The following is a 25146-nucleotide window of genomic DNA, read 5'->3' as shown; positions in this document are numbered from 1 at the left end:
CACCAATTTTCTTGCGCAGAACATCAAATAAACGTTTTGTTCACTCTCTGCAGACGCAAGACTATCGTCTTTCGACGACATTTACAGTGTAACATGTAGATTCGGGACAATTTTTTCTTCTTCTTACCTGCAGAAAAAAAGAGACAAGTCTCCATCAAAAACGAAGTGCGAAAAAACTAAGGCTGCGCTTATAGCGGAAAGAAAACAGGCTGTGAACGAGGTGTTAGCAGCTCGCTTAAATTCGATGGTTGCATTTTGGTACACGAAGGGTTCGTCAGTCAAAAAAAAAGTACAGATGTGGACGACAAAAACGCAACACACCGCTGGAGTGGCCTTTGAATGTTGACTGATAGCTTTTGCCCACTTTTGTTCGTTGTACTAGACTGCCAATATATTGTGCATTGCACAATATATTGGCCGTCTAGTGCACTGAAGAAACATTGTGCATCGCACGTCTGGTGGAAAAAACCGAAATGCGGCGTTATTACGAATGAGTAACGTTTTACGGGCGAAGCTTCTTATAGTCTAACCTTGTCACTAGACATGCGTAACCGATAAAAGAAGAGACGAGAAATGGAAATGGATGACCTTTCTCGTCTCATTTCCTAGATGACATTGCTCTGCCACAACTCTCTCAAGTGCCGCTACCCTCCGATTGGTTGCTACGCGCGCTTTGCCTGCGTGCTCGAACGAGTGTCCCTCTCAGTTTCCTGGATAGTCGCCGTAGGTGGCGGATCGCTGGTGGGGCATGGACGAAGCAAAGCGGCGGGCGCGTTGAAGGCGTTAGTGCTCGGGTTCCTTGGCTCGCGCCTTGTCAGTGTTACCAGCGCGCCATCTGCAATCTCGGACGCAATCTAACGCATGGACGCTTGCACGGATGGACGGACGCTTCACCCCACACATCATGATTCACTCCGTAAATATGCTGTGATTTTTAAAATCATTTTCACCTCATTTAAATAATTTTCGAGTTTATGGTCCCAAAGCTACCATAATATTGAGACACGCTGTAGAAGAGGGCTCCGGAAATATCGACCACCTGGGGTTCTTTAACATGCACCTAAATCTAAGCACACGGGACTCAAGCCTTTACGCTATCTATAGCAACATACCGCCTCACTGCAACAGTGCAATTTCACTGCTGCGCGCGCGACGAGTGGCTTCACTACACAACCATTGAACATAATGGCGGACCATGCGCAACTCTGCTCCCGTAGGGAGCAGATACAATATCTCTAGCGGTGCGAGCGCCACAGCACCATCTAGTGAGCGCTCTGAGTACTAGCGGTGGCTACTACGCTGACGCGGGACTACCCTATACCTTGAAGAGCTTCGCCTCTATAAAAGTGTTTGAAACTCTCTATCATAGCTACGGGAGGCGCTGACTGACGCTCCCACGTTTAATTGACACATATACCGAATAAAGTGGATGGGGGCATAGCGGCCGTGGTAGCTAAGTTGGTAGAGGGGACGCATTATTCGAAGGCCACAGGTTCGGTCCCTGCCCTTGGAAAGTTATCTTTTCTTCCCCTATTTTATATTCACATTTACACGACAGTCACCTCTTATAACATCCGCTATACTTTCCTTGACACTATTGTCTGTTAGATGCTATTATTATTGTGTCTAACAAAAAAAAAACGAGCCCTCAAATGTACACCTGCTTTCTTGTGGTTAGATATGTTTGTGGTAGCTTTAGAAGTTAACCGTGAGAGCATATCCAGCGAAAACGATGTGACAGCCAGAACAGCGCGACTTACTAGACGCCGAACTTTGGATAAGGTCGCCTACTCGGCGCTCCGTTGTAGTTTTCTAACACCCCCCCCCCCCCAAAAAAAAAAAACGACACACGTGTCGTGTTTTCCCTTTGATTGACCGCGATTACTCATAAATGGGGAACCGGAAGTTAAAGCCAAACGAAGCCGGTGTGTGTCGCACATTTTTTGGTATAGAGAGACGCTATGAGCGACGCTGACGCTTGGAGTAAGGCCGCCACCTGGGGATGTGTTGAATCGTTGACAAAATTGAACACGACGCGTTGGATGATCTAATCGCGGCCTCCACGGTCATGATGCATTACTGCTCTTTACCAATAACACTGTGAAAGGACAATGGTAAATAAAAAATAGCACTTTTTAAAGCCTACTAAATACATGGTCACCGCGCAGTCGATAGCCTGCCCGGCACGGAGGAAGAAAATAAAAGGAAAGAGCATTACGTCACACGAGTGAAGCCAAGTGAAGCCCACCGTGTCGGCCTAACGCGTGATCAAAACATCAGAGCATGCGGTAGGTTTTAGTACTGTCGGTGGCACTCGGTTTTTCTACCTACTCCGTGAGTCTGCTCCGAACAAGCGCTTTTCGAATAAAAGCTAGCGGGTGCCATGCCCCGAAGCATCGGCAAGTCTCGTTGGGTGCGGGATCTCATCGCTAAAGGTGACGTGTTGGGCCGACACGGCCAGCTCCAAAACGGGTTGGTTTGTCAAGGCTAGCAGCATGATGTAATGCACCATCCCTCCTTTGTCTTCCTCCATGCTGCCCAGCGTTTGTTCTCGCGGACCCAATGGTGATGGGCTCGACTCCTTCGGACGGAGCTTTTTTCTTTGTCTTCTGATTGTGCGTATTTTTCGACGTCATTTCCGTGACGGTAATAGGTCACTCAAGCCTTGGTAGACCCCGGCATAAAGCGTTCTCATTTTAAAATTATTATTTCATTAATCCGCGAAAGACAAAACTAGTTTGAGGCATCACGTTTATGTTCTTAAGACATCATTTGTCGCCCTTCTACTATCTACCGGCTCCTAGCCGGGAAACCAGACCCATTAACCTGCATGGAATGAACGAAATTATTGGCGCTATCATGCAATCACTTTTTAAAAACACTAAGAATGAAAAAAAAGCCGGCTCATCAAAGACAGCCACATAGCTTATTTTCTTTATGAGTCGTACGTGCCCAGCTATATAATGACCGTACCTTGGCAAACGGGTGACACCAAACACCTTGTTCACTTCGCGAAGAATGTCAAAAAAGAAGAGGGAAAGAAACACACTGCCAGCGAGAGGGCTTGACCCCATAAGGTGAAATGAAATTGTTGGACCCGCACAACACATTTCTTACAAAAATAAACGGCAAGAAATTGAAGCTGTTTCTTGCGAACTACGATTGAAAATTTCCACTGAATGACAGCCCTACATTCTGTTTTTTCTTTCTTTCTTAGTTCTTAAGAACAGAAACAAAATCTTGTTGGGCGCATGCGAACAATCGAGAAACAGCGCGAAAGGACAGCGCTATCGTTAATTGTCAAGCTCACTTTCGTCTAAGGCCCGGTAATCCATGCCCGCCGTAAAGCGGACTTCGCCATCGACAAGACGCGCGGCATTTCCTCGTGCAAGCATCTCGATGCTTTCGGCCCTCCCCGCGTAGTTGAAACAACGTTGCCAACGGAAACAAGCGTTCTCCTCGCTTACGACGTTGTCTTACTGCGGGACAGTCGAATATCCTGTCTATCTTTGCCTCCGCTCACTTATCGCTTGCTCTTCACGTCATCCCGATACGACGCGGCGAGACAGCGTTGCGAGAGGGAAGCGCACGACCCAACTAGTCTCGCCAAGATTAGAGCGTCGTGCGCGCTGACAGAAGAAAAAGATTCCCCCCCCCCCCCTCTTCCAGCAGGCCTTGGCCGAAGACACGTACCGTGCCGGGCCGGCACAACCAGGATTGCTCGTCACCATCCGGCACCGCTAAGGCCGATCGAGGGATTAGGTCGCGCGCGCGATATTCGGAAGAAGCTGCTGCTGTTCTGTGTACGTGGAACACCGCCGAGGAGACGAGGAATCGAGTGAACGAGAACAGCAGGATGAAAGAAAGTGAAAGAAGTGGCGAGAGAAAGACTCATATTTGTGAACGAGCTCGACGCGAAAGCTGCACATGCACCACACACACACAGATTATAAATCATCACTGCTGTATTAGCGAGAGAGATTGTTACATCGATAGCACATGGGCTATACACGTTAAGTTGTCAGCGCAAAGCGAACACGCTACATTTCCAGAGCAGAGCCATAAACTGGTGCCCTGGCTAACCGAAAACGTAGCGGTGGTGATTCACAGGCGTGGCGACCTCGCTTAGACGTGGTTAAAAGTGATAAAAAAAAGCTGGTGTTCTTTTATGACGTTACGCAACCACGAGTGATCAAAATTATTCCTGCGTCCCCAACATATGGTGCGCCTCATAATCACACCCCGTATTTGGCACCACAAAAAAACTTAATTTACCCTAGCTTTAGAGAAGTAGGAAATAACTAATAAGTACAACGATGTTAACAAACGCTATTAAATAGCGTGATTATGTTTGCAAGATGCTTAATGCGGCAAGATCACGCATCGGTCTGCATCGCTTCCAAGCCAGTATAGCACACAGCTGCATAATAATACATTGTTTCTGGTTGTGTTTCGGCACGCAATACAGTATAAGCAGCGCGCATGCAGACCGCGCATCTAAGTGCTGGTTACAGGACCGCGAATTAAATGGGCGTATGTGGGAGTGAGTTCGGAGCGGAACGCCAGCTCTGGAGGCACAGAGCCGCCTTCTACCCCGAGCTGCCACGGGACCGAATAGTCCCTCCAAAATATTCCAAGGCCACCATAGCAGAAGTGCGGGGGGCGAAAATGTTGAAAAAAAGAAAAGAAAACTGACTATGCCTACCTCATTAACGGAGCAGCGTTGCCAGGGGAAGTTGGTTTCAACTGCACGCCGGTGCAGAACGCCTTATCAACTTTGGTGGCGAGTAGAACAACTTTATTTTGTCAACTTAGGTTTACAGAGCGAAAATCAAACATGAACCACGGAAAAAAAAGGTTATAATCAATAACGCATTAATAATAACTTCCAGGGTATGGAGTGCCACAACAACGACATGACATGAAAGACGCCGTGGTGAAAGCCCGCGGAAATTCCGAGCACCTGCCCTTTTTTAACGTGCACCCTAATGTAACAAGCATTTCCACCCCCATGGAAACTGCGCACGTTAAAGAACCCCAGGTGGTCTAAATTTCCGGAGCCCTCCACTACGGCGTCTCTCATAATCATATAGTGGTTTTGGGACGTTAAACCCCACATATCAATCAATCCCATGGAAACTGCGACCGCCGCAGAAGGGATCGAAGCCGCGCCGTATAGCCAAGCACATGCACCGACGCCACGACGAAAGACGGTGCAGCTGCAAATCTAGCATTACGTGTACCCGACAAAGCAATCAACTGTCCTGTTAATTTATTTAGTCGTCACTAATGGCATTGTAATAACTAATACGGTACTGACTTGGGAGCTTTTTCTTGAAGATGTGCTTTGTGCACACTGTTAATTACTCTCAGCGCTTTGTTAAATTGAGTTCCTGGCGGTGTAAGGAGAGAATATCGATAGGTTATTCATCGCCCTCTTCCAATCGCAAGTCTTGCGTCAGTATAGCATAACCAGTTCGTATATTATTACGTAATATATCAACGCACACGAAATCGGCACAGCTTGCCACAGCGGGCAAATGCACACGAATATATATAAGCACTCTAGGTCAAAAATTTAGTTGAAAAAAAAATCAGCATAGAAAGTGTACGTTGATTTTTTTTTTTTCAATTGGTATTTTCCGGCTGTATCCCCCGGGCAACGGGAAAGCAGCCTTGACTAATGACCCTAGTTTCGAATCTCGTGCGATAGAGTTTGGTTCAAATAATGACATCGTACTGGCAGTTTTCGATCGCTTTTCGGCGAACCATCCGTGGCGCTATTGGTGACGATGATTGATTGATATGTGGGGTTTAACGTCCCAAAATCACTATATGATTATGAGAGACGCCGTAGTGGAGGGCTCCGGAAATTTCGACCACCTGGGGTTCTTTAACGTGCACCCAAATCTGAGCACACGGGCCTACAACATTTCCGCCTCCATCGGAAATGCAGCCGCCGCAGCCGGGATTCGAACCCGCGCCCTGCGGGTCAGCAACCGAGTACCTTAGCCACTAGACCACCGTGGCGGGGCGGTAACGAGACACTTGTTAGGTCGCAATTTGTGTCGGAGTACGCGCTGGTATATTCGACGTCTATACCTATATTACATGTTTGTAAATACCGGTAGGTGCCGTCCACATACCGGGGCGCTTGTAGTGACATCGCTGCGCGGAGTCTCCGCCCAACCCAAACTTCGCCCCACCCTCTTTGATGACGTGAACTGGAGCAGCAGCTGCTAAGTTGCCTCCGAGCATAGTGCGTCGGGGATTCACGCAGCAGGCTCCCCGACGCGCTATGCTCGGAAGCAACTTTGCAGCTGCTGCGCCAGTTCACGTCATCAAAAAGGGTGGGGCGAAGTTTGGGTTGGGCGGAGCCTCCACGCAGCGATGCCACTACAAGCGTCCCGGTATGTGGACGGCGCCTACCGCTGTTTACTCCCCGAAGCACTATGCTCGGAGGCAACTTAGCAGCTGATGCGCCAGTCCACGTCATCAAAGAGGGTGGGGTGAACTTTGGTTTGGCCGGAGCCTCCGCGCAGCAATGTCGTTACAGGCGCCCCAGTAAGTGGACGGCGCCTACCGCTGTTTATTAACATGGAACGACAAGGAAACAGCGCGCCGAGCCTGTTCCACGGGTCGTTTATTCGTATTCTCGGTCAGACGCCTGGCGATCGTTACACGACAACAAGAAGGATCTAATCACGAGTAATAACGAGGCCTGCAAACAACACTAAAACTGCATGCTCCTTCTACAAGATTTTCAAGCGAAATTGGCGCCGCGAATAAAATGAAACGCCGTTTGCTTTACTATATGGCTCCACGGGAGAACACCATCTGAAGACGTTCCTAAGCGTCCTTTATTGCCAAAGGCAACTGTCCAAAAAGAATATCCAACACGGTAAATCATAGGTCTGTTGCAAAGACGACAGCATCAGTATAAAGAGAAATAAAAAAAGTACTACAAAAGGAAAGCGTGGAGGAACAGTAGTGACGCACTTCTAGGTAAAATAAATTTCCCATATGCAATGTGTGCAACACACGTTAACGATTCCTTACCTTTTGGCTGTCTATTTCTCCATAGGTGCGGCTGCACACTAATTGATTGCACTTTGTGAGAAACCATTCAAGTTTTTTTTTTTTGTTACAAGATTCTGAGCGCTTTTATTCACGTAATTGGACCGCACCGAATCAATGCGTAGTACACATGACCCGTGTAGTGCGCATTGATAACGTAGCGACGAACCTGCATAGTCGAGAACTTTATGGCGACTGCATCAACGCACGCACTTGTTTTGTTTTCTTTTTTTCATATAATGCGGGCGCGTTGTTGTTTTTTTTTTAGTTTCCCTCGTTTGTCTTGTGAGCTCTTGACGCTATGTATATTTCCTCTTCACAGACGAACGAAACAAAGCATGCCGTACTGAACAGCGCGCCATGTGTACAACAGAGAAGCCCATTTCCGGGGCACGAGAAGTGCAGCCTCCCACGCAACCAACGCGTGACGGGAAGATGCACCCACGCGAAGGTGTGCAGTTCAACTGAAGAAAGAAGCGCGCACCCACCTGATTTGCAGGGATCAAGGTCTAGGTCGTCCGAGACCCTCATGGGAAACTTCGTCCGCAGCAGCTCGTCCGCCGTGAAATGTCTCGCGTCCACGCGGTTCTCGGCGGTCAATACGCACAGCACAAAGAGCACCGACACCAGCAGCCATGGCACAAAACGCGAAGAAGCACCGTCTCTGGAGACGCCGTGGTGGAGCCCGGTAGGAGACGTCTCCACACAGCACTGGTCATCCGCCGCTCCCGTCATGACGTTGCTTGCCGTTCTCCCCTGGTGTTACTGAACTACTGCTCCGTCGACACAGCGACGACTTGTCCACTTGTCAGAGAGATCCTTTCACCTTTCAACCACGACAGCACCCTAAAACAACGCGCAGTGCACCTTGTGCCCTGCACTTTTTCAGTTATCGCCACACACTTTGGGCCAGAGGTTAGCAGCCAAGCAGTCGGAAGTATTCAGCAAAGCCACCAGGGTGCTATCCCCGTTACGACCGTGCGCCGATGCCAAGTGTATGGCACACCTTCTGGTACCGCTTGACGATAAAGTGGACGACCAAGGTTCGCCTCTCCCGGGAAAACGAGAAAAAAAAAACTGAGTAAAAGGAAAACGAAAATAAAGCACGTGAGTCGACGATACGGTGTGCTGACCTCCGAAGCGTTCTGGCAACGAAAATTAAGTATGGAGCAAACCTAAATAAAGTTATTGAACGAGAAGCGGGCCGTGGGTCACAGCTCCAGCCGATCTGACGACTCCTTCACGACGATCTCCATGGGCTGGACACCAGTGGCGGACACCCGCAAAAAACGTGGTTCCTCGGCTGTAACAAGCCCGGGCGCACGCTGCCGGCCTCGCGTGCAGTGTTGGCGTCGTGTGCGCGGCCCGCCAGCGGCGTGCGCGTTGTCCCGGCGAAAAGGAGAGAAGAGCGCGCGCTCCGACTACCGCCACCGCCGCCACCGCTCACGCGTCTCTGTGTGGCCGCTGGTGCGCTCCGCGCGTCGAAGGAACCCATGGCGGAGGGAAGGGGCTCGCCCCCTCAGCGCTTTTCGCCCACACCGCCTCGTCGCGGACTTCGTGAAACGGAACGGCGCGCCGCCGCTCGCAAGCTGCTCGCGCCTGCGCGCGCGCGTCGCCTCCTCACCCTTTACATCCTCCCTTTCCTTAATGTGACTCCTCTCCCCTCTCTATAAAGTCTTGGCCTCCGCATCCACACTCCTTGCTTGTCCCGAACCTACGATCTGTCTCTTTTTAATTACGACCTGTCGTTTAAATGTCCGCCTGTTTGTTCTCTCGTGAGGCCGTGTTCTCGGCCGAAATGTCCGCGCTGCATTCGCATCCACCCTTCGCTCTACATGCTCCTCAACTGATCTCTATTACATCACCCTTCGTATTGGTTGTTATGCGACTCTTCGTTGCTACGTCGGCCCACGCTCCTAGCGAGCAGACAAGAGATACCGCGCATCCGCACAAGGCGACGTCTCATCTCTGTTCGGTGGCAAACCTCGGCTGCGCGCGCACACACACAACTGCTCTCTAGCCCTCCACGGTCCCATCATCATATAGCCAGCTCGTTGCCGCAGCCCAATCAGACCGCCGCACGCAGACTAAAGTGCAGAATATACCGGCGGCTGAAGCAACGTGGCCCCCTTTCTCTGACCAGCATCAGAAACGAAATTCGCCTGTTCCTGGTGAATCTTTTGTCTCTAGAATGAAAGCGCAGTGTTGTGGTCTTCACTTTTTTTGTTTCCTCTTTTGCCTCGTACGCATACACGAATGCGTATGCCAGTAATTGTTTCGGCGCATCGAGACGACTGTTCTTCGTATGTACCGACAAAACGCAAGCTCGGCGGAGGATCGCCTGAGAAAAGTAGAACGCCCCGCAAATGACCACGCATTCATACCGCGGAAACAGAGGGTTGCTTCTTGTTTTGCTGTTTTTTGTTTGTTGCGGAAAGTTAGTCCATAACTAGGAGTGGCTAGCTATATAACAAATAAAATTAACCCTTTCAGCCCTGGATTTTTAATTTTTATCGGGTACACTTTTTGTGCGCGTTTTTCTTGTAGTTAGGACCTCAGAAGACCACAACAAAAAATTAAGCCACTGGTACAAGCATTTTCGGAATAATTAACGTGGCATGAAATTAGGTAATTAGGGCCCAGTGATTAAAAAAAGAAAAAAAACGGCTTCTTTTTTCCTGCCAAACAATGGTCTACACAAATTGGAAAAAAACTTCTTACTTTTCAGCCTTATACTCACTGAAACAGCTTCGGTACGTTATCCCGAAAATGGCGCTTACCTGGCTCAACTTAAGCGCCTTGGCTTCACGGAAGACCTCGGTCGCGCTTATTATTCGTTGTGGCTGATACCTCAACAAACGTGCCGCAATATTGGTGTCAATTGCAGTGGGGAGCATTGAAGAACTATTTCCCCAAGAATGAGCAGTATTATTTACGTTTCCGAGATACTAGGGGGGATGTTGTGCGGTGGTGTCAAGTGACACCGCCAGGGCCGAAAGGGTTAAAAATCGGCCCCGTATCTTCATGTTACACTGCAAATGTCGTCGAAAAACGACAGTATTGCGACTGCAGAGAGTGAAATTGGATTGGATTGGATAAACTTTTATTTGGTCTTCCAAAACACAGATCACTGTGTTGCGGGCAGCTCTTACGTGGGGACTGAGATGCCAAGCTCCTCAGCCGCCTCGCGGGCTTGGTGGACAGCCCAGAGCTGATCTGCCAAGGACGAGTTGCGGATTGCCGCCTCCCATCTGGCAGAGGTGATGTGCGATAAATGAGCAAATTTGGTGCACTGCCAGAGCATGTGTTCCAATGAAGCTATTTCCCCACAATGTGGACAAAGATTACTTGGGTATAGGTCAGGGTACATGATGTGTAACATTTTCAAAGTAGGGTACATCCGCGTTTGCAAAAGCCTTAATGTAAGTGCTTGGGGCCGGGTTAGATTTTTGTGAGGTGGAGGGAAAATCCTTCTAGACAGGTAGAAATGTTTAGTGAGCTCGTTATATGTTGTAAGAATTTCCCGGTTATCCCCTTCACCGGTAGAACGCGTCCCCGGGGAGGCGCGGTTGGAGAGTTCTCGCGCCGCCTCGTGTGCTGCTTCGTTGAGATTGGGAGGGGAATCGTTGATTTGTCCAAGGTGAGCTGGGAACCAACTCAGAAGATGATGTGTTATGTTCTTGCCTTGCAGTATTTTCAGCGTTTGTTCACAGACCGTCCCCTTGGCGAACGCCCGTAGTGCTGCCATGGAATCACTGTAGACTACTTCAATGTTATCCATCTTGAGTGCTAAGGCGATGGCCACTTTGCAGAGAGTGAAAAAAACCGTTTATTTGATGTTCTGCGCAAGAAAATCGGTGAATGGTATTCCGGAGGCGCTGCGCTAGAGTGGCTCGAGCGTGCAGCGGAGGCGAACAAGTGCATCAAGTCACTTCACATGTGAGACATGAGCGCTATCTGGCAGTTATCTTGGAAAATGAAGGGCGTGGCATGCGTGCCCGTCTATAGGAGATGATAAGGTGAAGAACGCAAGGCGACGAGTAGGGTCCACCACTGTGTCATCTTAGCAAAGCGTTGGAAACACCGTTTCGTGCAAGCGTTGCATCTTCAGCGCAATGTGATAAGCGCTATGGTCCCTAGAATTACTTATGTATGTATGCCTGTTCTAGTAAAAAGATACTCATACAGAATATTGACGTGTTGTTATGGTGCCTCAGATATGTGCGATAATTGCTTTTTAATTGACCGTCGCACAAGTATGTACGCTAAACTTGAGCAAGATTGGTGGGCGCTGCGGATGGGGTCAGCCGTTTGGAGTACCAATTGGTGCCATTTAAGGTATCGTTAAGGGCGGACTAACAGGAAAGTCAGGCTTTTCATCGTTGGATTCCGCACCGCCACAACCTCAGGTCCCTGCGTGAGGGCGGCACGAGGGTATTCACCATGCCTGCACCCGAGGAACATTTTTTTAATGTTCGCACTCCACAGGGGTGGTCGGTGGACGAGGTCATCGATGCAATGAAAGCACAGGTTGGCATCCAAGAAATATACAGTGTTCAGCACCACGGAGGATTCGATTACCAGGTCGGCGTCAACTCGACGCGAGCAGTTGAACTCCTTTTCGAAACTGGCGGTCTCCGCCTTGGAACCAGAACAGTGCCCCTTGTCCCGGTGGCATGACAGGTAGCCAGCGTCACGTGCCAGTACCTGCCATGTTATGTGCCCGACAACCAGGTTGCAATCGGCCTGAAGGTCTATTTGATTTGATTTGATTTGTGGGGTTTAACGCCCCAAAACCACCATATGATTATGAGAGACGCCGTAGTGGAGGGCTCCGGAAATTTTGACCACCTGGGGTTCTTTAACGTGCACCCAAATCTGAGCACACGGGCCTACAACATTTGTGCCTCCATCATAAATGCAGCCGCCGCAGCCGGGATTCGATCCCACGACCTGTGGGTCAGCAGCCGAGCACCTTAGCCACTAGACCACCACGGCGGGGCGGCCTGAAGTCCTAAGGAATCATGTTTAGAATTTAGGAGTTGCGGTATAAAAACCACCCAAGTATCCGCACGGAAACCACGTATCTCAATATGGGCATGCGGCTGGAGAACCCGCTTTATGTCCTCCGAAATGGGAGGACATAAAGCGACCTTCGAGTACCACGGCGTGAAGCGTCTCTGCCGCCGTTGCAACCAAGGCCACTTCAGGGCCCAAAGGGACCCTGCGAATTGCGCGAGGTGCGGAGTCTTCGGGCACCACACGGTCACCTGCACCGAACCGTGCCGACACTGGTGGAGCTCACGCCAGCGTCGACTGCACCGCGAGGAAATCGTATAGTATGGCAGAAGTAATGGATATCGAGAAGTTCCCGATATTTGGCACGGCACCCGTCACAGGCCAGGCGCAAAGGCGAATGACCACCCTGCGCCTGGCGAAGTGACTGAAGCCGAGGGACGCCGAAGAACGGCCGGAACCGTCCGTTATCCCGGAGAAAACGCCGGCACAGGTCATTACAGCACCACAGGCGCAGCAAGCAGGCAGCCAAGCAGACGTACAGATGCCAATGAGCATGCGCTGCGACGAGAATATGGAGGAGGAAGGCAGCCATGCTGAACCTAGCCAAGCTACCGACCCTGTGTAAGAGAGTGTTGCAGACAGTGGCGGTAGTACAGTGTACAAGAAGGCGGCAGTGGAGTGAACGAGGTGGCCGCGCCGCATCTCGGCTGATTCTCCGGCGGGTGACAGTAGCGGCGGCGCTGTTGTTCCGTGATACTGAAGATCTCCGGAGCGTCTGAATTGGGAGCGTGTGCGCTGCAGCCTGCGAAAGTGTCTAATTGCTCGTTTTTAGCGCGTTTAATGCGTTTCTGAGCCTATATCAGTAAACGCACCTGCAACGCGCCATGGTACACGAGTGAATGCAGGCACGCTGAAATTGCGTCGACACATTCACTGTTTAAAGAGCCTGCTGACCCACACACACACACACAAAAAAAGAAAATGTCAATCGGAATTTGCACGGATCCACCTAGCATCTCCCTCAAGCAGCGCTTTGAGCTGCGTTACATCATAAGTGGCTACTGGCGAAATACGAAGAGAGGAAAAGTATCAATACTGCTATTAAATGATACGCTCGTTTTGTCGGCAGTCTCTACAATATGCAGAGCACAGTGTTCCTTATGTGAGCCTAGAAGCGCTCGATCGTTTCACGAGAAACCCGAGTATAAGTAACACTGTTACGACATTTATATCGGTGACGACTTAATTTTATCATGCCAGTTTTGCGGAATATAATAATTATTTTTAGGAAAGGCTTAATACATATTGAACACATTAAAGAACACACAAACATATTACAAACTGCCAATTGAATATATAGCTTGTCTGCTAATCTGCGTAAATTCATTGTAACCAGTTCTCATTTTGTATCGACAGCTTAAATTGCGCTGCTTTCCAAATAATCTATTGGCGTAACGCAATTGGAAGCCACCAAATTCATGGCGATGTTTTGTATTATGAGTATAGTTCTATTAATAGGTGTATAAAGTGTAGGCAGGCAGTGGTGCATCTTGTTTTCAGAAATTTAACTTGTATACGTACAGAGTAAACACACACACACACACACACACACACACACACACACACACACACACACGCACGCACGCACACGCACACGCACACGCACACACGCACACACGCACGCACACACAAAGTTCATGTGCTACGTGACGCCAAACAGGCTCATAAGGAGTGTGCCACACTCGTCGCCGCCATGACTACTGAGGGCGCTGGCTGAAACTCCCACGTTTACATTTACATATATACCGAATAAAGTGGCTGATAGGATAGCCACCGTGGTAGCTCAGTGGTAGAGCATCGAACGCGTGTTTCGAAGGTCCCAGGTTCGGATACTCCTCACGGCAAGTTATCTTTTCACCCACTTTTCTTTCCTCACATTTTACATTATAATTGATCTAATAACTTCCCCTATTTTTCCTTGACATTATTGTCTGTTAGATCTCAAAACACGGAAAAACGAGACATTATGTATACACGTCTTTCCCATATATATATATATATATATATATATATATATATATATATATGTGTGTGTGTGTGTGTGTGTGTGTGTGTGTGTGTGTGTGTGTGTGACGCTATGATGAATGGGTGACGTGGCCTGGCTCATACGCCATGTTTATTTCATTTTCACTTCTTCCTCCTCTACTCCTCCTAACCATCCGTGCCTTCTTACGTCACAGGATTCCCCCTCCCCCTGAATGAAGTCGCGTCAGACGAACAGAAACGAAAATTGAACATGCATGGCTTAGAAGTGAACACTGTTAAAAAGGGAAGATCGTTCCATGTCCCAGAAAGTTTCCGTTAACACACTTCAGCTTCACAGGAGAGTGCAGCAGTCCGGTAAGTGCTGGAGTTCTGGTGGACGAGGCTGACTGTTGCGTACTGGAAAACACAAGTACACCCTGAACGTGGAAACTGCAGATTACGAAAGTGCTTGTATACTTGCAAAGAATGAACGTGGTGTGAAGGCTTTGGAGCCCCAGCAGCATGGTTTGCGTAGGCGTCATGTTCTTTGCCTTGATTGGTACACATGCAGCGGTACCAGTCTGCGTGTTTGTAGTCCAAGACTGATGAGCGGATTTCTGTGTCCTTCCGGAATACTGGGTGTGCTTTTGCCCCTTCTTCGTCGTTTTGTGTCCTGTTGTCTCAACAGTTTTGATTGTAGGCTGGGTCTTGATCTTTCCTGGAGAAAACTTGTGCGATGTTCTGTTTTGCGAAAACATCTTGAATCAGAAGACTTGTTTGTCTTAAGCGAGACATATTGAATTTGTCGACGCTTCACATGACTAGCTTGTAGACGCCTTCGTTTAACCCTTGAGTGATCATCCGCTGATGTTTGTGTTCGTCGTTGTCCTTGTTCGTATAGCCCTTGGAATCTCTGTTGTTCTTGGACTTGCTGGCATTGATGATGTTGCTGCGAAAAAAGCTGAGGTGGCAGCCCTTTTTGACCATGACACTGACTTTCTGGGCAACTGATTGTGGTGTCGAGCGGGCAGGTAGTAGTCTCTAGGCTGTTGTGCGGCATTTCGGGTAATGAAAGTAATGCTTCAGAGTTGATAGATACATCATCAGGGGCTTCTTCGCTGTTCACTGCGATTGGTTCTTGCGCCTGAATCTGGATGGTAGGTTCAGGGCTTGGCTGAGTATTCTTCGAGCTCTGTAGCTCTATCACGACCGTTGTGAGCATGCTAGATGTGAGGTGGGCGTTGTGAGCGACGAAAGAGCCAAGTGACGGAAAACCAGGAGGTAGCCCAATTGTGCTAGATGGAAGGTAAGCTGATCCAATGTGTGAAGACTGATTTTCACACTGCGAGTCGTCATGGGGTTGTTCGGCATTTTCCCCATGTGTCGGCTGGTCTACCATAAACAAGGCGTCCTTATGACAGGAATAGTGACCGTTAGGTGCCTTTGAAAAGCTGCGTCGTAGAAAACCAGGTGGTGGACCATGTATGTGAGACGAAGCATGAAAGGCATCAGTAGGGCGAGCGACGTCTCGTGTCGTATGTTGGTGCCACGACTTCGGAAATGCCGACTTTCGTGCACAAGGGAGCTGCGCTCGATGGTTGAGTTGTTCCCGAAATACGCACGGCCGCCTGTCAGTGAACTGATGTTCTATTTTGTGTTTTGGCTGTGGTCGATTCATTCTGGGCGTTCGAATGCTTGGGGACTGCTTTTGACTGTGACGACTGAGCGCGGTTGTCTGTGGAGGGTGGGTTATAAGCGAGTCTTCGTCGTAGTCGTCATTGTATTGTTTAAACCAAACGATCATTTCTTTTTTGATCTTTTCCCATGACTCGTCGTTTTGAAATATGTGGGTGAGGTAGAATTTGAAAGCCTCACTGGAGATGTAGTCGGTAAAGTTGATGATCATCTCCCGTTCTGACCATGATGCAGCGGTAGCGTGGAGCTCGAACAGGTCGAACCAGTGCTGCTTGGGTCCATCGTCCGCTGCTCCGGTGTACTTGGGGATGGGAAGGTCAGTCGATGATTCTGTCATGATGGTTGCAACGGTGTCCAGTGACGGTACACTTCGGTGGTCCACGTTCGGTCACTGCGTCTCGCTGAGGTCTTAGTTGATGATGGCCAGTTGATGAAGTGGTTGCGAGGTCTTCATCCTGTCGGCTCGTGTGACGCTATGATGAATAGGTGACGTGGCCTGGCTCATACGCCATGTTTATTCCATTTTCACTTCTTCCTCCTCTACTTCTCCTAACCATCCCTGCCTTCTTACGTCACACACACACACACACACACACAACACACACACACATATATATATATATATATATATATATATATATCAGTGTGTGTGTGTGTGTGTGTGTGTGTGTATCCACAAGTACACGCATATAAGTCACACGTCACCGCCCCATTAACAATATCCATGCAATGCCCCTTAGCACAGCTGCTATTTTTAGGCGGTGCATTTATCATCCGACTACGTTAGACTTGAACTAGTTTTAGGTCGTCACACTGTCGAAAAGGTAAAATTTTCAGTGCGCATTCGTACAGAGACGCTCTATATTCAGCTTCGGCAACTTCGGCGCAAAGCTAGCACCCTAAATTTTTTTTTTTTGAGGGGGGCGGGAGAGTGCAGCAGAACCACTAACTTTTGCAATTGGTGGTCGCTGTGAATGCGTGTAAATATTTTTGTATACACTAAAAAGTTAAATTACGAAAAATAATCATAGTGTGTGGGTTCAGGTTCTCTCCCTCTCGCCTCTCTACAAACTGCCTCCTGGTTCTGCGTGCGTTTGAAACGCAATTTTTTTTTTACAGTCTCATAGCTTTCTAAGCGCAGCTAAGTTCCAAAATATATGCTCAGTTATTCTGTATATTGTAGACGCCTAACCAACGAAGAAAGAGTTAAGACAGAAGAAATCATTAAAAGACACCATCTTTCTGAATTATTTTCGATCTCTACAAGGGCTGTTATGGAGCCCAAGTTCAGTAGATTGGCCGGTCATACTTCATGGACGATGTCTTATGTGCTAGACATAAATGATGGGCAGGTATGAAGAAATATGAATTAAGAAAGCGCGACGGAGGAGCCGAAACGCATAGCAGTTCCTGCACGCGGCACGTGGCTCTTTCAGTACTATTCGACTGCAGCGCCGCCGCTATGAGAAACACGGAAGGGATCAGGTGGCGAGGCGCGGTCTCGCCACTCAACACTTCTAATACACTCTAGCGATAGTGCGTACTGGTAGGGGGGAGTGGAATGAACGAGGAGGCCGCACCGCATCTCGGCTGATTCTCCGGCGGGAGACAGTAGCGGCGACGCTGTAATCCTATGGTACTGAAGATCTCAGGAGCGTCTGCATTGGGAGCGCACAAGTAGTAGCCTGCGAAAGCGTGTAATTTCTTGTTTTTAGCGCGTTTAATGCATCTATCAGCCTTTATCAGCGTATACACACCTGCTAAGCGCCACGGTGCACAAGTAAATGTGCAGGTGTGCCGAAATTGCGTCGAGACATTCACTGTTTCAAGAGCCTGCCGACCCCCCCCCCCCCCCAAACACACAAGGTCAATCAGAATTTGCATGGATGTGCCTGGCTTCTCCCTAAAGCAGCGCTACATCATAAGCGGCTACTGCGAACTACAAAGAGAGGAGAAATATCAAAACCGCGAATAAATTATACGCTCATTTTGTCGGCATTCTACAGTATCCAGAGCACAGTATTCCTCATATTGGAGCCTACATGCGCTCGAATGTTTCATGAGACGCCCGAGTATAGGTAACGTTGTCAGAACATTTATATCGGTTACGACTCAGTCTTATCATGCCAGTTTTGCTTAAGATAATACTTATTGATTTCTGAGAGGCTCATTGCATAATAAACATACTAAAAACAACACACCAACGCATTAAACAGGTGCCCCTTGTATATATAGTCCGTATGTTAATCTGCGTAAGTTCATTGTAACCAGTTTTCACTTTGTATCCACACCTTAAATTGTGCTGCTTTCCAGATACTCCATTGGCATAACGCCAACGCAAGCCAGCAAATTTATGACGATATAATTCATTTAGGCGAAGTCCTAATTTTAATTGTCAAAAGTGTAGGTAGGCAGTGGTGCGGCTTGTTTTGAGAAATTTAACTTCTGTATGTACACAGTATACGCACAAACACAGAAACATGTGTATATATATATAAAGGTAAGAAGTGTTTACTTTAGGGCTCGTTTTTCTGTGTTCTACACAATATTAATTATATCTAACAGACAATGATGCCAAGGAACGTATAGGGGAAGATATTAGACCAAACTGTAATGTAAATATGAAGAAAGAAAAGTGGGTGAAAAGATAGCTTGCCGTGGGCAGGATGCGAACATGCGACCTTCGAATGACGCGTTCGATGCTCTACCACTGAGCTACCACGACAGCTATCCCCCCAGACACTTTATTGGGTTTATATGTGAATTCAACGTGGGAGTGTCAGACAGTGCCACCAGTAGCCATGGTGGCGAGTGTGGCACACTTTTTGGAGCCTGTTTGGCGTCACGTAGCACGTGAACTAATTACGAGTGGGCAGCTGACCAATAGTCCCTCGTATACAACCTGAAGGCACTAAGTATGCCAGTAGGAGACCCTCGTTAATGAATTAAGGAAAGAAGTGTTTACTTAAGGGCTCGTTTTTCTGTGTTCTACACAATAATAATGATATCTAACAGACAATAATGCCAAGGAAAGTATAGGGGAAGATATTAGAGCAAATTGTAATGTAAACATGAAGAAAGAAACGTGAGTGAAAAGATAACTTGCCATAGGCAGGATCCGAACCTGCGACCTTCAAATGACGCGTTCGATGCTCTACCACTGAGCTACCACGACAGCTATCCCCCCAGCCACTGTACGCTTGTACGCTTGTACGACACATTATTACTGCAATAGTTCATGTTGTAATGTGAAGCATTTATAAAAGACGGGCGCGTTTGTAAAGCATAAAAGTTGCTTTAAACACACCCACAAGCAGAGGAAGTTATTTTCATTGTACTCAGAAGCAGGTGCGTAGCTGTGTGGTAGAACACCCGCCTTCAACGCAAACGACCCGGGCTCAATCATCACTCGAAAGCAGAATTTCTCGTTTATTTGCATCTTTCTCAATTTTCGGTCACGCTCAAGATGATGATTTTTCAATCACGACAATATTGCGTTAATGAAGGCTTGGTACCTCACATTTTATTGTTTACTGCGAATGATTCGATGTAGCCCTTCGCTTTATCGTGTGAGGTTACGTGCCACATTCGTCTAGCAGCCCAGCCACACATGATGGTCCAAATTTTGGAGCCTTCTACTACAGCGTCCTTCCTAATCATATTGTGGATTCGGTACATAAAGGACTTCGAAACAAAAAATAACAAACTAGCTAATCGGCTGCTTATTTCTCGTACTTACTTTTCATGCCAAATGTGTAAGAAACGACGCTGTAAACTTTCTCCACGTCTCAAAGCATCGCCAGCGCTATCGTTGTCCTCTCTTTGACGCTTTTGTATGAAGCACGGTGAGGGTCATTTAACGTACTTCATGTAAATTTAGAGATGCAAATAATCTAGTTTTTATTGTTCTTTTGCGCCCTTGTGCAGCTTTTCTATGACATTTTTTATTGATCTTTATTCCTTATGATTAGGAATGAAAGAAAAACGATTTCGATTTCGCCCGCACCTCCAGTTGATTATACTACTATTGTTATAAGATGAATGACAAAATTTTGCAGGGAAGTGGTCTTCCCCTATGGCTATCTAGGACCGTCTCTACGCCCTGAGCTCCAAAATATATTTGCGTCTGGATTTTTCGACCCGGGATTATTGTCCTATGACCGCATTTGGCCTTCAGTAAAATATCAACGTGTTTTATTACTGCGTAAGTAGCGGCCTTAACGGTGTTGCGACAGAGGCGTAGACCGAAATATTTTTTAAGCGGAGAGGAGCGGGGTCAGAGGGGCAACTCTCTGAAATGGTAATTTTTTGCTTTATGCCATGGCGAAAAACATTTGGGGAGCGGGGGGGGGGGGGCACGATGTGTTACCCCCTGCCTACGCTACTGCATTGCGTAGGCGCAAGGGTGCTGCTGTTCGCATAGTGTTTCAGTTCAGTTTCAGTTTCATTTTATTTAGCAATCTTTTTCAGCAATCATGTTAAAGTACAGTGATTCAATGTTTTCATACAATGGCAATGGTCAACAGAAAACAAAATGTAAATCAGATTAAAAACTGAAAAAGATGAAAGGACAGGAATTAAAAGCTGCGAAAAAGCAGCTAGACAGGATTCCTGACTCTGAGCAGATTGACCGCAGACACTTGGTGATGAAAAACGAAGAAATAAAATACAAGCAAGTAAAACAGAAAAAGTACAAGAACGCATAACACAAGCAAGTAAAATATCAACAAATTCAGCAGCAAACTTTAACTGCAGACATAATGTAAAATCGCCAACACTGAAAGAATGCAGCATAATATGGGAGAACAAAGCGAGAAGGAATACAAAAGAACATAATTTATATATTTAAGAAACACTACCTTGAAACAGTATGCATAACGAAAACACAAATACATGAAACAGTTCATGTTTGTACATGTGCATATGAAAAGGCAAAATGTACTTCTATTCAAACGAATTATTAAATTGACTATTATACTATAAAATAATGCATCATGATAATGAAGTCGAGGTTAATTGATCACATTCCCAGACTCTCTGTGGCTGCTAATTAAATACTCTTTTCACTGCTTGTTTTTCAGTGTATCAGGCGTAATGCCTTTGTTGTTTAGGTGATTCAAAAAGTTTGCATGATATTCTTAAGACTTTTAAGGCCGTAATTTGTTCACGAAAATGGTATTTGCCATGAGCAGAAGCTCTGTGCAAGCGCAGCTGTGCGAAACGCAATGTTCTTACGTACGCTTCGTACGCGGTACTAGAACTTACTATTAAACTTAGGTGACTGTGGGATCGGGTGTTGGCACAACATGATTAACAGTGCGAATCAGTGCACTCTACAGGAGGGGACAGAACAGAGAACACAGAACAGCGCTGAAATCAGAAGTTCAGTGCTCTGTCTTCTGTTCTGCCTTTTGTTATCGAGTGCGCTGGTTTGTACTCTTAATAATGTTATTTAGAACTCGCTATAGTGTTTTGATAGATTCACATGTAGGTTTAACGTTCTAAAACCACCATACGATTATGCGAGACGCCGTAGTGGAGGGCTTCGGAAATTCCGACCACCTGGGGTTCCTTAATGTGCACTCAAATCTGAGCACACAGGCCTGCAGCATTTTCACCGCCATTGAAAATGCAGCCGCCACATCCGGGATTAGATCCCGCGACGTGCGGGTCAGCAGCCGAGTACCCTAGTCACGAGACCACCGCGGCGGGGCCTCGCTATAGTGCTAGTCACTTGCCACCAAATTCGTGATGTGTAATAAAGAATGAATAAAAATTAGAATCAGTCTCCTTGAACAGGTACTGTTGATGGTATGTGTAGCATAATATGGTGGTTGGTGAGGTGTTTGGGTTGTCGAAGCTATACGCGTAAATAGAATACACACATGTTTTCTTACGTGTGCGTTCTTATTGTGTTTCTGTCTCTGCCTGCCCTTGTGGAGCGTCTCGACTGGGTTTAGTCTTATGGGAACTGGGTTAGCATGAGTCTAAATTGTTCCCTGGCGTCATAAAAAACTTTTTGAATGTCTTGATACAGTGATACGCGTTAAATATTGCTTGTAGGTGTCTTGTTTTGGTAGGTAAAACGAATTATTAGACAACAAAGAGAATAAAATCCTTTCGTTTAAGAAAGGGGGAGTGGGTTTATACGTCATCTATATAGTCAATACAGTCGACGTTTAAACCTTATGCGTGAGCAATTCGTTATTCGGTGATAACAATCTTGGGCATACCCCCCAACACCTTTTCACACGTAGAAGTCACAAACAGGCTATTTGGTCTTATCAGTTTTTATCACATCTGTAACAGCCTGGAATTTTTGCCTATATCTTATCTCGGCTTTACGAGAAAAGCCCTCTATAAGCACCGCGCTGTTACACGTGCCTATGAGCACTCCGGTTCAGTCTGTTCCTTTGGCGCATTTTGCCCATTGATTTGATGCCATACAAATGTCTTGCTTTATCAATACTTTGGGACAGTCACTGCTTCCATCCGCATCAGTTTACATTGCTCCCTCCTCTTCTAATAGTTCTAGTCCCTTGTTCCCCGAATCCTCAGCGTGGAGTAGCAAGCTGGATACTGGCTATAGTTGGCCTATACCTTCTTTTTTTAATTCATACCACTTTCTCATGAAATGCGGACACTTACCACGCATCGCCACTGCGGGGTGAAAATCTTAGCACTCTATATTACATTGGGCTTAGCCGTTGTTTGCGAACCGTCTGCGTATATCTAGATTTTTTTTGCGCCTGATTGTAATTTCATTCCCAATTTCAGTTCACACGAGTTGATAAGTGGCTTATCTTTGCGCAAGCGTTGCAGTCGGTAAGGACCCGTCAAGTCTCGACGTGCTCGAAACCGCGCATCAGTGAGATTAAAGCGCTGTGCGAGTGGCGTGGGGTCGCTGAATGAAAATTCATTGCACATTGCAGTAGTGCAAGACATTATATGTAGGAAAGTAAAATTTCATGTGCGACTGTCACAAGAAGAGCTTGAGTTTTCCGCAACAGGATAATAATAATAATAATAATAATAATAATAATAATAATAATACGAAGAAGAAGAAGAATAAATTTGTTGTTGTGGTTTAACGTTCCAAAACCACCATATGATTATGGGAGACGCCGTAGTGGAGGGCTCCGGAAATTTCGGCCAACTGTGTTTCTGTAACGTGCACCTAAATCTAAGAACATGCAGGCTTGCAAAGGTTGTATACGAAACACGCGAAAGTGCAGGTGACTAGAAAAAATTGAAACTATGACTGAGTTCAGGGGAAGGAATACTAAACGTTCACGGTTTTCGTCTTGAACAGAAAGTAACTTTTCGCTCGGAAACCCTACGCATGCTTTGAAGTTCATACTTTTACAAACGTGGCATGACCGTTGTCACAGAACGAGCGCTAAAAACGGGCGCGCCGCCAAATTCTTGCGATAACGCGCCCAGAGAGACGCGGCGAGGTCAACGAAAAAAAAAAGAAAAGAGAAAACAAGCATCCAAGGCTCCCCGGGCGCGCGACGCCTCTCCTCTCGGAAGCGTGGCTTCGCCGATGAACCTCCTCACCCCACAGCGGCGGCCGGGCAAGCGCTAGAAATTTCCAGAAGGAAAGGGGCGTATATGCCGGGTTGAGTCATCTGTCGGGGACGGCCCCCGTACAGTCTCGCGCCTCTCCCCAGCCTCCGCTGCGCATCGCGCCGACGAAATAAGGAGAACTTTCTGGAATGTCGCGCGGAAGGTATTTAACCGAGCAGCGGAGACGAGAGATCAGGAGAAGACGGAAGTAGCGCCAGAGTGCGTAGGGATTCCGCCGTGTAGTCAGCGAAGGTTTCGTCCGTAGGGACGAAGCAGGAAAGGAAGAGGATTTCTACCTGAGGGGTGAAGGCTCGAGCTACCGGCAAGAGTGTGTGTGTTTACCGCTATCGAGCGAAGACGCGCGGCAACAGCTGCGTGTGGGAAGCCGACGTGTTTCCGGCGAAGAAGTTTTAAGCTTGGAGAGTGGCCTATTGAAGACGTGAGGTTTCCTGCAAGAGAAACTTCGGCGAGGTTTCCTGGAAGAGGAACTTCGAGGGCAGCGGAACGACAACAACGTTGGACTTTGAGTGAGTGATTCTCGGAAGAGTATCATTCAGACTTTTGTTCCAAGGACTTTGGACTGAATAGGTTTTATATCTCTTTAGTTTTTAAGTGTCTTGGTTGTTCAATGCATGCGACTGCATTGTAGTGCGTATCGTTGTCTGTGTCCGTTGTTTTGAGTGTGGCTGAATGTACTGTGTAGTACGTTGTTTGATTGGTGACGCATTGTATGTAACTATTGTGGAGTGTGCATACGTGTGTATTGTTTTTGATCTGCCGTTAATGAGAATATAATTTTGTTTGTTTATCAACTCTCGGCTCTGACTTGTTCTTTGGACCACAGCCGGCGTCCGCTGGCGCGCCAAAAAGGACCACTTCTAAATTGTCCACGCTTTCGTGGTGCGGTTCGGGGGGCCGATACTTCGACCCTTGGAATTAGCCCGGCGATCACCTCCCTAATTAACGGGACTGGTGTGACAACCGTATATGCCCAAACTTACATCGTGCAGTGACTTCTCAGCGTTGCGGGTGCTGCTACGCAATTGCAAGACGAGACTGCGCAGATTATCTCCACTTTTTAACACGAATGTGTTTAATGCCTGGGTCCACCAATGGCTACAATGAGTTATTTCCGTCATGGAAATGGCACTGACACAATGGATGTTAGTGGACAAGAAAGAACTATGAGAGAAACTTCCGCCAATGGTAATCAAACCTATGACCTCTCTAGCCGTGACAGTTACCACCCGGTGTTCCACCAAGCTACCAAGAAAGCTTCGAGCTACTTTAGAAACACACCTTACCTTTCTCACACATTCTCTCTCGCATGGTGCTTCTTCAAGGGACTGTGTGGTCTGGGAGGGGTCAAGGGAAGAAATGCGGCATGGCCCTTACTTGCGCTGATAGGGAACGATTCAGCAACGACCCACCTAAATTGTGGCCTCCGAGATTCGCCATATCAAAGGTGATGGTTAAAGCGTAGCGATACCAGCGAGAAACACTGGCCGCACTGACTTCGGGGAGTCGCCCTAGACGCAGTCAACGCAGTTACGTTGGTTAAGTTCTTTAGCACGGGTGATGACGTATTGTCGGAGTATCGATTGATATGTGGGGTTTAACGTCCCAAAACCACCAAATGATTATGAGAGACGCCGTAGTGGAGGGCTCCGGAAATTTGTGTACTAGGGGTACTAGGGCTACTCTGTGTACTAGGGGTAGTGTATAATTTTCTAAACACGTAAAGAAGTGTATATTGGGCAA

General features: G+C 47.5%; 1 protein-coding gene across 1 annotated transcript in view; it reads right to left on the bottom strand.

The window, feature by feature from the left end:
• Positions 1 to 8027, bottom strand: part of tok (tolloid-like protein 1 tolkin) — a 746482-nt gene extending 738455 nt beyond the window's left edge. The window contains exon 1 of the mRNA XM_075880185.1: positions 7566 to 8027. Within this exon, the coding sequence (XP_075736300.1) occupies positions 7566 to 7812 (247 nt within the window). The 5' untranslated portion in view covers positions 7813 to 8027. The remainder of the gene's footprint in view (positions 1 to 7565) is intronic.
• Positions 8028 to 25146: the final 17119 nt, after the last annotated feature.

Source organism: Rhipicephalus microplus, chromosome X (assembly GCF_043290135.1).
Source record: "Rhipicephalus microplus isolate Deutch F79 chromosome X, USDA_Rmic, whole genome shotgun sequence".
Classification (NCBI taxonomy): domain Eukaryota; kingdom Metazoa; phylum Arthropoda; class Arachnida; order Ixodida; family Ixodidae; genus Rhipicephalus; species Rhipicephalus microplus.
The sequence above is the reverse complement of the archived record's forward strand: the minus strand, read 5'-3'. Positions and strand labels throughout refer to the sequence as shown.